Raw genomic sequence first — 13,452 nt, 5'->3', positions numbered from 1 at the left:
AAAACCATCAGAGATATGATTTTTTTCTTTTGCAAGTACTTTGGATCCATAACAGTAAATAATTCATTCAATGAATTACAGACCAACATTCATTCACAAACACCATCACCAAACAGCTTGACTACGTTTTTTTATTTCCTTTCCTGTTTGCAAACTTTACTGCGTATACCAAAATACTGTAGACCTGAAATAATAATAGTAATTAATAGATATATAACAGATCTGGCAGCACGTGCACAGAGAGAAAAATAATCCAAATCCAAGTTCTGACATCTCATCTCTTCCCATCCCCCTCCCCAAGCACTTTCCCCTGCAACTGCAGGAGATGTTGATGAGACTGCAGATGTTGATGAGACTGCAGTTTACTGCAGTTTGAAACCTAATCTCTTCACATAAATACTTTAATATGACTCCTGTGCAAGGTTCTTAAATGTGTTTAGTGCACTGCATCATGCTATGCAAGTCCCAAGGTTGTCCATATAGAGTGTGTTTTGAATTAAATAAAATATAGGGATGATTCATAGAAACCTGCCACTTTGTGTCCTGGTTTTGGTAAATAAAGATTAAATCAATATAAGCCTCCGGATACTGACCTTCACAAGCAAGAATTGGAAATGGAGGATAGTAAAACATCAACACAGTTTTAGTAAAAGTCACATCTATACATATATATATACACACACACACAAACTTACTCTAGGTATAAGAAAGCATAATTCTCAGAGGTAAAGAACAGGTAAAACAACCAGTAACAAATACAGAATAAGCTCTACATACTTTCTGCTGATTTTACAGTGTCAATGGTGCTTGACCCGCCTATTTCTATATCATTGTTAAAACAAAACACATTCTTGACCTGATCTATTCCATGCAGACTAAAAGCAGTTTTCTAACATAGGTCAAAGCATAGCAAATTATCCTCATCAGTTGATCCAATTAAACTACAAATTTGCAAAACTGCAATTGTGAACCCATCAACAGATTCAAAATACCAGTTGAAAACCCAAATTGTACGCCACAAAATAATTGTTCAGCACAACTAGTGCAACCTACATTGCACTTGCAGATTTTCATACAGTGCACCTATTATAATAGTGAAACAAAAACAATTTATCAGTAACTGCAGCTTACTGAGAACGTATTGGTCTTGGAATGATTGCAGGTTATAATGATTATACTTATTTGCATTTCAGCCAAGTAAATAGGATAACATGTAATAACACGTTGCTACAAGAAACAGACTGCTTGAGAAACTCAGTGAGTCAGGCAGCATCTGTGGAGGGAAATGAAATACAGGTCCACTCCATCAGTCTGAAGAAGGGTCGTGATCCAAAATGACATCTGTCCATTTCCTTCTGATGATGCCTCTTGCAATGAGGTATCTCATTGCACTCAATGCCTCTTGCTCCCGAGTTCCTCCAGCAACCTGCTTTTTGTTCAAGATTCCATCATCCGTGGTCTCTTGTGACTTTAATCTAATTCTACTGTTGAGAAGGTTAGAAAATTATATAGGGTAGATAGGATCAAACCATTTTTTGTGATTGGAGACTTCCACAGAACTGGGTAATTAAAACTAGTTGGGATGGAAATACTTATTCAAAGGACAAAGGAAATCGTTAGATCAGGTGACAATTAAAAAATGTAATTGATTACCTTGTTGGGGAACAGTACGAGGGCACTGATCGACTCGTCTAACCAAATGGAAGAATAAGTAGAGGGCTGTTCCAAAGATATTTAACTAGCATCCATTCCTGTAGAGCAGTAAAGAACTGCAGTTGCTGGTTTAAATCGAAGATAGACACAAAATGCTGGAGTAACTCAGCAGGACAGGCAGCATCTCTCCAGAGTTGCTGCTTGTCCTGCTGAATTACTCCAGCATTTTGTGTCCACCATCCGTTCCCGTCGGGATGAGTCCAAATCAGAGATATACGTTTTGGTTAATAGATCTACACACGTGCATGGGTATTGGTTGCCAATTGAACTGCAGAATCAGATCCATGGCACGTTAATGAAAAGAAACAAGCTAATAAATGAAAGCAACCACTGGACAATGTTGTGTGTGTGTTCAGCACTGGCAACTAAGAGATGAACTTATCCCTCCACGAGCTACAATAGATAGTTCTGATGAAGGGTTGTTGACCTGAAACACAAGCTGTTTCTCTCAAACCACTGCTGCCCAACCTTGAGTACATCCAGTACTTAGATTTTAGTTATGATTTACATCACCATAAGTTTTCCTTTAATTTTTCAGTTGATTTACACAGTGATGTTGACAACAATACAACAAAGGCTTTCAGTCTATCATGTTTGAACCACCTCTTCTTGAGAGGTATCCAATAAATCTAACATTCCTACATTTGCATTGTAGATCTCCAAATCTTGTGCTTTCAAATTCCTTTCAAAAGTTATGACGGATTCTGCTTCCACCACTATTACACACAGTGTACTGCAGATCATAACAGGCCATGTAAAAGAAAAACGACATCTTACATCTGCTGCTTTAGTACTAATTTATTCAACCATAAAAATGTTACAAATCTCAGCAAAGACGCAATGGGGCACAGGAAATGTTTGGATGTAATATTTTGCAGTGTGCAATTACAATGAGGTGTAAAAGCCAAGAATTTGACAAACATAAGCAACTCGCAACCAATTAATGTGCGTTGCTTAATAACTTAAACTTTAATGAATATTTGCAGTCATCTATTATGACATTTCAGTCGTATAGTAAGGGAGCATATGCATCCCACATTGGGCTAATTTTGCAAAAAACATTTCCTATCCAAAATATACTTTAGATGACTTAGAATAACAGTAAATATTAACCTTTTAAAAAAATATTTCAATAGGAGTTAACTGTCATAAAGGGTAATTAAAAAAGTGTAGACCTAACTGAAGTGCAGAAGAAACACTTTCTATACGAGCACCCTGCAATCAATGCAGCATTTGATCAGTGTTTCATTAAGCCATTTAAAGAAAAGCTGTCAAACTTTTATACTGCTTCCATAACGTCCTTTGAGGTGTAAAAGCCAAGAACTTGACGAACATAAGGATTAATTGGATACTTCTCAAGAAGAGGTGGTTCAAACATGATTCTTTCAAAATCATTTAGAAACTATCAGAATTGGAATAAACAGCTTAAAAAGCAAATAACTTTATTAAAAATAGTGTTATCCAGAAATGCTTAAAGATTTTTTTTTACTTTGCACTCCTTTTCACCGTGCAGCACTGAAACTCCCATTGAAACCAACGGCTGTGCAAACCCTGCGACATGTGTAACTTGCTGCAGGAACAATTAGCTTTCAGAAGGTTTCTGCTCCGTTGTTGGGCTTCATGTGGAGTTGAGCAGCACAGCAGACTATTGGATTTGCCGCCAACCTCAAGAATCCCTCCGCAAGTTTTGGACTTCCGAATAAGGAAACACATGAGCAGAGCCAAAGGTGCATTGGCACAAGTAAATCAACAAGATTCAACCAGCTGATAAATGTATGGCATTTGTAGCACACATTTTTCCATGTGTACTCAATTTCAGCCATGTTTTCAACATTGTGCCAAATGCAACATTATTCTCATCTTTATAAGGAGGTTGATACACACTCCACAGATCCAAGAACAATGTCCACGATCTTCTGGCCATGTATGGCTCTCTTATCAATGCAATTGCTTTGAGGGATTATCCTATCATTGATGTAAGCAAACTTAAAATGGAGCAGAGAAAAATAAATGCATTTAATTGAATGTAAGCGGAGAAGTATGATTCACTTTTGATAATGACTGTGAGCAGGCAGGCCATCTCAATGTAAGTGCGAATCTTATAATTTAAAAAAAAGTGGCCAGAGAAATTAGTCATTCTGTAGAATGGGATAGTTTATTTTAAAATTAATACTGAGATTACCAGATAGGTAGTGTGGAGCTACAGTTTAGTTTAGAGATACAGCATGGAAACAGGTCTTTCAGCCCATCAATTCCACGCCAACCATTAATCACCCGTTCACTAGATCTATGTTGTCCCACCTTTGCATCCTACACACGAGGGGCAATTTAATGAAGTCAATTAACCTGCATGTCAAGGAAATTTGGAACGCCTAGAGAAAACACACGAGACCACAGGGAGAATGTACAAAGTCCACATAGAGAGCACCTGTAGTCAGGATCGAATGCGGGTCTCTGACTGTGTGAGGCAGCAACTTTACCTCTGCGGCTCTGTGCTGCCCTAATAGGGTCAGAACCTTGAAATGCCGGAAGCATCAGTTTCTATCAACTGCATAGGTACACATATGCTAGTTTGTGTGGAAAAACCACACTAAAATAATTTGAAATTGAGTGCAAAGAGGCCAGTGAGGAGCATAAATTACTTCAGTGAAGTGGCGGTTCTTGTAACTTTGATGTAGCTCTGGAGAATTTAAAAAATATTTTCCTCATTACTTTTTGAGCAGGAAGAAGCATCAGGGGCAAACAGTTGGTGAAATCAGAGGATTAAACTGTACTACTGAAATCAGAATGATTTATACAGAACCTTGATAGTCAGTGCTACATGAGATTTCATCACAGCAAAGTTATATCCTTCACCTGCAGCACTCTGACAACATACAGCACAGCACAATACCGAAAAGAAGTTGCAGAGCTCTCAATATTTAACACACCTGGGAGAAACCAAAATCCTGTCAATGTTTGCTTCTTGCAAACTGCTACAACCAGTTTCCGTTACACAAACTCTTCAGGCACATCTTCCACTTGTAGCATGTCACTGTTCATGAGTGAACTGGATCACAAAGACATTGAACTCCAGATCCCAGCATAATATCAATATTCAGTAGAAACACGATGCACGGTAACACAAATGATGCAATGCTGCCTTAGACTTGAGTTACACACATCTGAATATATTATTCAAAATGGATGACAGATCATTAAAAATAGTGTAACAAATAGATATTGGTTTCCTTTTTGTTCAAAGAATTCCTTATCATCTTCGATATAAGCTGCTCGGAATTTTGACTCGATTTTGTGGTGCATTCTCCAATTAGATGATAAAATTATAAAATGCTACCTGAAATTTTCAGGTAACCTTCCTTAAAAATTATTTTTAAAACCACCTTCCCACTTTATCAAGCTTCTCGTGAAGGCAGCAATTCCTGATGGATCAGAGTTTTGATCGCCTTCAGGGCATAATTTAATTGTTTGCTACTATTGTGCATCCTTTCAGTGACCGCCAATACACTATTCTCAACATCAAACACCACTCCACTCAGGAGAAACTTCCAGCTGCAATCTCTGACTGCGACTAACAGAAAAAAGCATAGCACAGTACAGTATAGAAAAAAGTTATGGCAGTTCATAACACAGCATTTATATTCTGGCAAAGTGCCCCTCAGTTTCATAAAATCCAAATAGAAGGCGATACAAAGAGTCAAAGAGCAAAACACTGCAGAGGCTGAAAATCTGAAATGAAACAGAAAATCCTGGATTAAATCGACAGGTCAGGTGGCATTTTGAATTTATCTCTCTCTCCTCTCAAGTTGATACTTTTCCTGCTAACTATTTCCAGCATTTCCTAAACAAAGATGTAGACGTCAAGTAGCATCTTTAAGTAGAAAACGCATAACAGGAAATCCTAGAGTTTGGGGACTTATGGAGCTTGGGCTGAAGGCGACGAGGAATATTTCAGAAGTCTGAGCAGTAGCAATGTTAATGTTGAGGCTGTGGAGTTGGAAGAGGCTACAAACATGCGAGTACAAGAAAAAATTCAAAAACAAGACAGACATAAATTAAGGAGAAGTCAAAGCTAAGGATGTAATCTCTATAGCCCAATTTACCGCATTGCAGCCCATGCTCTTTTGTTTTATCTGCAGTCTCTCTGCGGCTGTAATGCTATAACACTATAACACTTCATTCTGCACTAGTATTTTTCTCCTTTCACAACATGTTGTACTTGCTGATGGCTTGATAGTTTTAAAATAATTGTAACTTGGTACACGTGACAAAAATAAACCAATAATACTGAATCTATCTCAGAAGGCAGACTATTTTTATTTATTTGTTTTTCAAAATGTTGGCCTTGCGGCAAAGACAACATTTCTAATACCCTTGAGAAATGGTGGTTCATGAACAACTGCCATCCTTCATGTGAAGTTGCACCTCCAAATCTAGCAGATAAGAAGTTACAAGATTGAGACCTGGCACAAAGAATGATGAGCAAAATATTCCCAAGTGCACACCTTGCTACAGTACGAACAAGAGCTGGCGTCCCCTTGCACCTGCTGATCTTGCTACTCGTGCAGCGTCAGGAGGCCAGTCATTTGGAGCAGGATACCCTGCCTATGACCTGCTTTTGGAGCCACAATATCAACATGGCTGGTTTCCCCTCTCCCCACGACCCCCTCAATTGATGGTAGAGAGTCAGCAATGGCAATGTCATTGAGTATCAAGGGTAACGCTGTAACACTATATTCTGGTTCTTTTTCACTACGTGAATGTAGCTAGATTCTCTTTTCTGGAAAGAGTCATTGTCTTACATACGTAATGTAAATGGTACCCATCATTTAACAGTCCGACCACGGATTTGTCTAAAGATTTGTTATGTGTGGGCATGGACAGCTTCATTTCATCAAGTTGCAAACTAATTGAATTGCACAATCAGCAAATATATCCAATTTTGTCCTAATAATGGTAGGAAAATCATTGATGATGCAACTGAAAATGGATGGGCCCAAAACTTGATCCGAGGGAACTCCTCCATGTTATCCTGAGGTGTTTAAGATATCAACAACAAATTCAATAAAAATCAAACTGCTGGAGGAACTCATTGGGTCGACTAGCATCTGTGGAAGAAAAGGAATAGTCTATAGTTTAGATAGGAACCCTTCATCGGGGCAATCATTCCAAACCAAATAGATTTCCACACCCTAGATATTGTACACTGGTTCTGTTTTAGGTTTGGCAGCAACAGCATTCCATGTTATTCAGTGAGAGGGCATGTTTTAAAAGGTATGCAAGTTTTGCATAAGCATAGGTTGGGAAATCTGTTACTGTTTATGAATTGGGATTACCAGTCACGAAATTTGTTAGCCTGCTGTGATAATTGTCATTTTACACTGTGTGTCAAGTAAATAAAGCTTTCTTAAATTGCCTATCAACAGCAAATAACATTACTCAATAGATGATTCTCCAAACAAAACAAAGGTTGCCCGTAATACGTTTTATCTCTGTGTATTAATCTTTAATTCTGAGCCTTAAACGATTATTTAACAGATTGCTTTTTGCAGGCAGCAAAGCTTGCCAGCACACTTCAAAGATTAAACAACAGCAACTAACAAGCTAATACTTATTAAAACAAATTTTACAATAAAAAAAATGATTTCCACACATGAATAACTATTGAGGTACAAATAATCCTATTATTAAGTACCTCAAGTTCCTGCAACAAGTGACAAGGATGCATTTGCTGTATGGAATGCATGGTATGTAATTGGCACACTCAACAAGCCTGGGCATGTAGAATCTCTGCAAACGCAAGCCACAGCGAACATTCCAGATCAAGGCCAGCTTTCTGAGTTTAGTTATTCTTCAAATGTCTGTGCAGCATTAGCACAAGACAAATCGAAAACAGCAGATTGAAGAGTTCAAGGTGAAAGGGGATCACTTAGCTCTTGCCAGCATTAACGCTCTGCCTACTCTGCTTGGACCATTATCAGATGAATCACTGCACATTTAGAACCACTACTTTTCCAAACAACTTGCATTAAGCATTACTCATTTGGCAGAATACTGACATACGGTCACAACTTTGTCAAGTATGACATTTTCATACATGGTTTCCTGGAATTTTGAGGTGGGTAGTAATCTGGCGATGAAGCTGCTAACAATTAATTGCAGGTTCTGCTACTGACAAATTGAAGCGGGGTTGTAAGAAAAATGTATGAAATGACACAAAGGATTGGAAACTTGAGCAAAAAAATGAACTGCTGGAGGACCTCAGCAAATGAAGCAACAATTATGAAGGCAAAGGGATAGTCAATGTTTTGAGTCGAGACCCTGCATCGGTATCGCGGATTTGAGGATTGTGAGAACGGGCCTAGAGAGCCAGAAAACAGTTGCAGTGCAACGGTAGGGAAAAAACACCAAAGAATTTGTAGCTGACGATTTTAAACGTGATATTTGAAGATGGAAAATTAATGTGAAAACAAACTCATTGACCTCAGTATAGCACTGGGTGCAGCAGGGTTTTGCAGTTTGAGCTTTATGGATGGAAGTTGGAGAGTGGGGGGTTGCGGTGACAGAAAGCTGGCGAGAAGAATAATCAAAATATGGATAATGACTTCAGCAATAGTGTACGGAGATGTTGGAATACAGCCTATGTTGTATAAAGTAAACAGCTTTGACAATGGATGGAATGTGGAGTTTGAAATCCAGCTGAGATAAACAAGTTGTGTGGCTGTGTCCAACCTAAGTGAGGAATTAGTGGGGGATTGAAGTCAATGCAAGCATAGAAAGATTTTGGCAGAGGTAGAAAATAGAGATGTCTTTATAACTTCCCTCAGTCAATTGTATGAACTTTTGATTCATCAAATTTAAATATACAACATGCATATGTGTTTGATGGATTGAAAAAAAAAATGTAAAAGTAGAACCGGACATACCAGAGAACACATGTGAAGAGGACCACACATCTATATACAGGAGCACCTCAGATCATGAATGACCCGTCTCATGGAAATCTGATTTTATGCAAATTCCCTCCTACATTTATAAAGCATTTTTCAAGATAACAATAATAATGTTTCATGGTGTTCATTAATAATTAGATACTGCATATATTCCATTAGTTTAATTATAGCTAGTATTATGGTGTGTATTCAATGAAATAAAATCATAGCAATTATACATAGAGCAATGCAGTATGGATGACTATAGAAAACAAACATTTCTGACTTTGGAGAAATCAGCTGAAGTACTTCCGGAATCTTTACATAACTAGGGGACTGCCTGTAAAATATCACTAAGAAACATCCAGGAGATGAGTAGAATGACTCTATGAAGCATTTCAGAGGGACTACGGGTATACTAAAAGTGAATCATTTGCTGGAATTACAATAACTATTCTAAGGCTATCCTCACTGATATGGAAGATGGAAGTTCAAACCACTATGGTAAATATTAGCGGTTAGGAAAGATAATAAATACAGGGGCGTTAACACACTCAAAGTAACTGGAGAAATGAGTTAATTGAGAAATACACGTAATTGTATAACTGTAGGACATTACCAACCTGCATGAATAACATTTGATACACAAATTAGCTCAGAATCAAGATCCTACTGTGCTGACATTTCAGATGCTAAACAAATAAGTGTTTTCAAAAAAATTCAAGCATGCTTTCTTTGAATAGGGCATTTCAGGTTACACCTCCCTTTACTTGCAATGCTCCAGTTTTAAACCTGAGCTCTTGCCTTCATTATCAGACAAACAATAATAATATGGCTGCTTATAGCATTGTAGAGTACAGACCTGAGCGATGTTGGCCTGAGAAGCAAGTCGAATCATGATGTCTAGTTTCTCCAGTTTGACATATATTGGGTCATTGTATTTCACAAAGAACACCTTTATCTCTTGTTTCAGGATTTCTGGCCTGAAAAATAAGAAAATGACATGATTATTGTATGGTTAAAAAACATTTTCATAGATCCCATGTTCTGTCAAACGTCGTGTCCTTTCTTATCAGTAAGTTATCTCGACATTAATATTTTCCTTAAGGAACTTGAAGGCACTGCCTCTGATGTGGTGAATCACATTAATTATTGTAATTACATGCCCTCCCATTCTTTTCAAAAGTAGGCAACTGACTGTTCACAACTCCAGCTGCTTTTGTGCAAAGGTATTCCCTCAAAGAAATGAGGGATAAATGAGTAAGGCTCTGCATATTTATCCCAAATGCCTGTTATAGAAAGTAGCTGGCACAATTGTTTAAAATATTAAGTATCAACCATGCCCAAGGTGGTGATACACTTGCCTCTGGTTGCAATATCAAACTCATTCAAGGATTCAAATGCAGAATCGTGGCTCACTCTCAAGTTTTGAAGGCAGTTTTTAAACTCTCAAGGGAGTTTTTAAACTCAGGGATTCACCATATTTCAAACGAGATGTTAAATATATGCAGCACGCTTGAGACTTCGGTGGTGCTGAATCATCAATTATTATTGGAGGTTACCCCTTTAATACATGAACATACTTTTAATTTTCAATCTTTTAATCACTGAAGTTTAGTTTAGGTTAGAGATACAGCGCAGAAACAGGCCCACCGAGTCCGCACCCACCAGCGATCCCCGCATATTAACACTATCCTACACATATTAGGGTCAATTTACACTTATACTAAGCCAATTTACGCACAAATCTGCACGTCTTTGGAGTGTGAAGGATACTGAAAATCTCGGAGAAAACCCACGCGAACACGGGGAGAACCTATGAACTCCATAGACAGCTCCCGTAGGCGGGATCGAACCCGGGTCTGCAAGTGCTGTAAGACAGCAACTCTACAGCTGCGCCATCGTGCCACCCCATAATAAACCCCATAATAAATTATACTAAAACTTTATTAAAAGAAGCTTGGGGAAACACTGCTCAAGTGAGTTTGGAAACATCAACCAGTGAGCTGGATGCCGAACCATCAGGAATTCTGAACAATGGGATAGAAGGTTATTGGAGGTTTACTATATTCTCTATTCCTAAGAGCCCTAAATCACCATAGTACAAAATTAAGGAAAATTTGGAGAGGATAGTTGGAGGATTTACTGCACTAAACTCCAGTTAAAAGAGCTGATTAGAACTGAGATACCATAATATTAGTCAGAAATGTCACCTAGCCTACTAGCTCTGTGCTCTGAATATTCTCAAAGCTTGAATGGAAAGCAAGTAAAGCAAAGAGAGCGAGAAAGCATCCATGTTCATCACGCACAATATTGCTTCTCAGGCCACGTTTGAAATATTCAGCAGAGAATTCACCTGGTCCTAAAAGGGTCTGTATAAACCAGTACTTTTGAAAGAAAACATTTTAAAATATATGCTTTACAATGTATTTCTTTAAAACAGTCGAGTGAAGCTCTATTACCCAAGAGGTGAAGTGCACTGAAAGATGAGAATTGTCAGAGGTCTTGTGATTCTGTGTTCAGTCTGCACAGCAACATGGCAACAGCAACTACAACCTAGTTTGCAATTCAAAGTGAATTTCCATTGTCTGCAGCAGAATACATTGACCAAACAGGTCTCCAATTTGATTCCCAAACTGTCGACTTCGCTTTTCTCTCAAGGTTCATGATGTTACAACGGAAACTGGGAGAGTGAGAAGAAAATAATGAGAGAAATAAATGTGGACTGTTTCAATGTCAAATATGCTGTCAGGTTCATCTGTCGTGGTTTGCTGATTAGTTTTAATGTAGGAAGTGCTGTTTTGTTACATTCAAAAGTGATAATCTATTAATAATCCAAAATATGAGTTCATGTCACAGCGTGGCAATTCATGAATTTGGTTAAAATGATGTAGAATTGAAACGCTGGTACTTGTGATGATTACCATGAAAATGTATTAGACCGTCAAACACACAACTAGTTCATTGATGTCATTGAAGAGAGACACAAAATGGAGTAACTCAGCGGGACAGGGATAGAAGGAATGAGAGATGTTTCAGGTCGAGACCTTTCTTCAGAATGAGCGTCAGGGGAGAGGGAGTTACAGAGATAAGGAAGTGTAAGAGAACAAAGATGAACCTCAAGGAAAATGTAGAATAGACCATTGTTAGCTGGGAGAAGGTGACAACAAAGCAAACAGAGATACTGTAATCAGGGGGACAGTCAGTCTGGTCAGAGAACTGGGAAGAAGGAGGGATGGAGAGAGAGGGAAACTAAGGGTTACATGAAATTAGAGAAGTCAATATTCATACCGCTGGGGAGTAAGCTGCCCAAGTGAAATATGATTTGCTGTTCCTCTAATTTGCGCTGGGTCTCAATCTGACAATGGAGGAGGCCCAGGACAGAAAAGTCAATGTGGGAAATGGGAGGGGTGAGTTGAAATGTTCAGCAACCGGACCGAGACCAACTGTCTCGACCAGAAACATCACCCATTCCTTATATCCAGAGATGCTGCCTGTCCCGCTGAGTTACTCCAGCATTTTGCGTCTATCTTCGTTGCAAACCAGCATCTGCAGTTCCTTCCAACTCATTTATGTCATTGATGTGAAAGAAAACTGCAGGCCTTATATGGTAAATTCTTGGTATCAGTTAAATATAGGCAAGAAAATCTACTGATTTTCATCCATCTCAGTTGATGGATTAACGCTCTTCCTTGCTGAGCACTGCTTTGAAGAAGCACTGTCGATAACAATGCAACCACTAAAACTGGGAGAGCGAAGAGAAAATAAAATAAATCAGTTACAGCATCACTGGTTTCCAGCAGGGAATTTATTGTAAAGGTCATTTGTCATGAATCGCTGATTGCTTTTAAATATACGAAACTGATACTGTATTCATACCATACATTTTAGGAAGGGGGCTTCAGTGTCCATTACCAAAAACTATTTTGAAGCATCACTATTAACCATGCGTCCCTACCAATAAAATTGCCAAATTAACTTGTAATGGAGTCAGACTGATTTAACGATTGTTTTACATCTGAAAAGAAGTTTGGCAACTCCATCTACTGATGTACCTCATCAGGGTTCACAATGATGTATTGCTTTATAAGAGCTGGAGTTTTTAACATATTAAGGCACAGTACAATTCTGTTAAAGCAGACTTGTTTCCTTTTGAGAGAACATGTGTTTGTTGATGTGAATACAGAATAGGTTTAATTAAATATTTAATTCTCATTTCAGGAATTGTGAAGGGATGTTTCTGTCTCAGATCGTAAGCAAGCTGCACGTAACCAGTATTTATTTCCAAAATTGGTTGAAGCTATAACAAAGCAATATGATTATAATGCAACTTTGTTGTGATTCAATCTATTAATTCCCACCACCCTGCTCCAAATAAATGTGTTCTGCAGTGTGATAACATATCACCATGCTATGACAGTAGGATTCTTAGTAAACCAAAGACTTTGGGATGGGATTAATGTTTATGTCCATCATTTGTAATATATTCAGTAATTGTTTTCACCTTTGAATTAAAATGTTGATAACACTTTTGAGGAAGAAGAGATATAGTTAAATGGCTGAACAGTACATAAGACAGCTTCGATAGTTTTTCCTAATCTTTGACAATATACAGAGATGGCCTGCAGCATAAAATAGCACAACAGGGTGGCAATCTATAGGTTGGGACACTGAGGAGCTGGAGGGCCAATATTTCTGTTTGCTCAATGACTGCAGGTTGTCACAGTTCAGCAATGTTTTAAGGAGCAAGATCAATTGGGCTGCAGAACTCAAGACAAGAGATTTAGATATGGTATTCCACTGACAT

The 13,452-nt window shown here is 38.2% G+C and overlaps 1 protein-coding gene across 3 annotated transcripts in view; it reads right to left on the bottom strand.

Moving 5' to 3' along the window:
- Positions 1 to 13,452, bottom strand: part of ap2b1 (adaptor related protein complex 2 subunit beta 1) — a 172,398-nt gene that overhangs the window by 127,882 nt on the left and 31,064 nt on the right. For all 3 annotated transcript variants that reach the window (XR_004416089.1, XM_033045970.1, XM_033045971.1), the window contains exon 8: positions 9,508 to 9,628. Coding sequence is in view for 2 of the 3 variants with exons in the window: in XM_033045970.1 (XP_032901861.1) it covers positions 9,508 to 9,628 (121 nt within the window). In the remaining variant the exon portion in view is untranslated. The remainder of the gene's footprint in view (positions 1 to 9,507; positions 9,629 to 13,452) is intronic.

Source organism: Amblyraja radiata, chromosome 28 (assembly GCF_010909765.2).
Source record: "Amblyraja radiata isolate CabotCenter1 chromosome 28, sAmbRad1.1.pri, whole genome shotgun sequence".
In the NCBI taxonomy this organism is placed as follows: Eukaryota; Metazoa; Chordata; class Chondrichthyes; order Rajiformes; family Rajidae; genus Amblyraja; species Amblyraja radiata.
The sequence above is the reverse complement of the archived record's forward strand: the minus strand, read 5'-3'. Positions and strand labels throughout refer to the sequence as shown.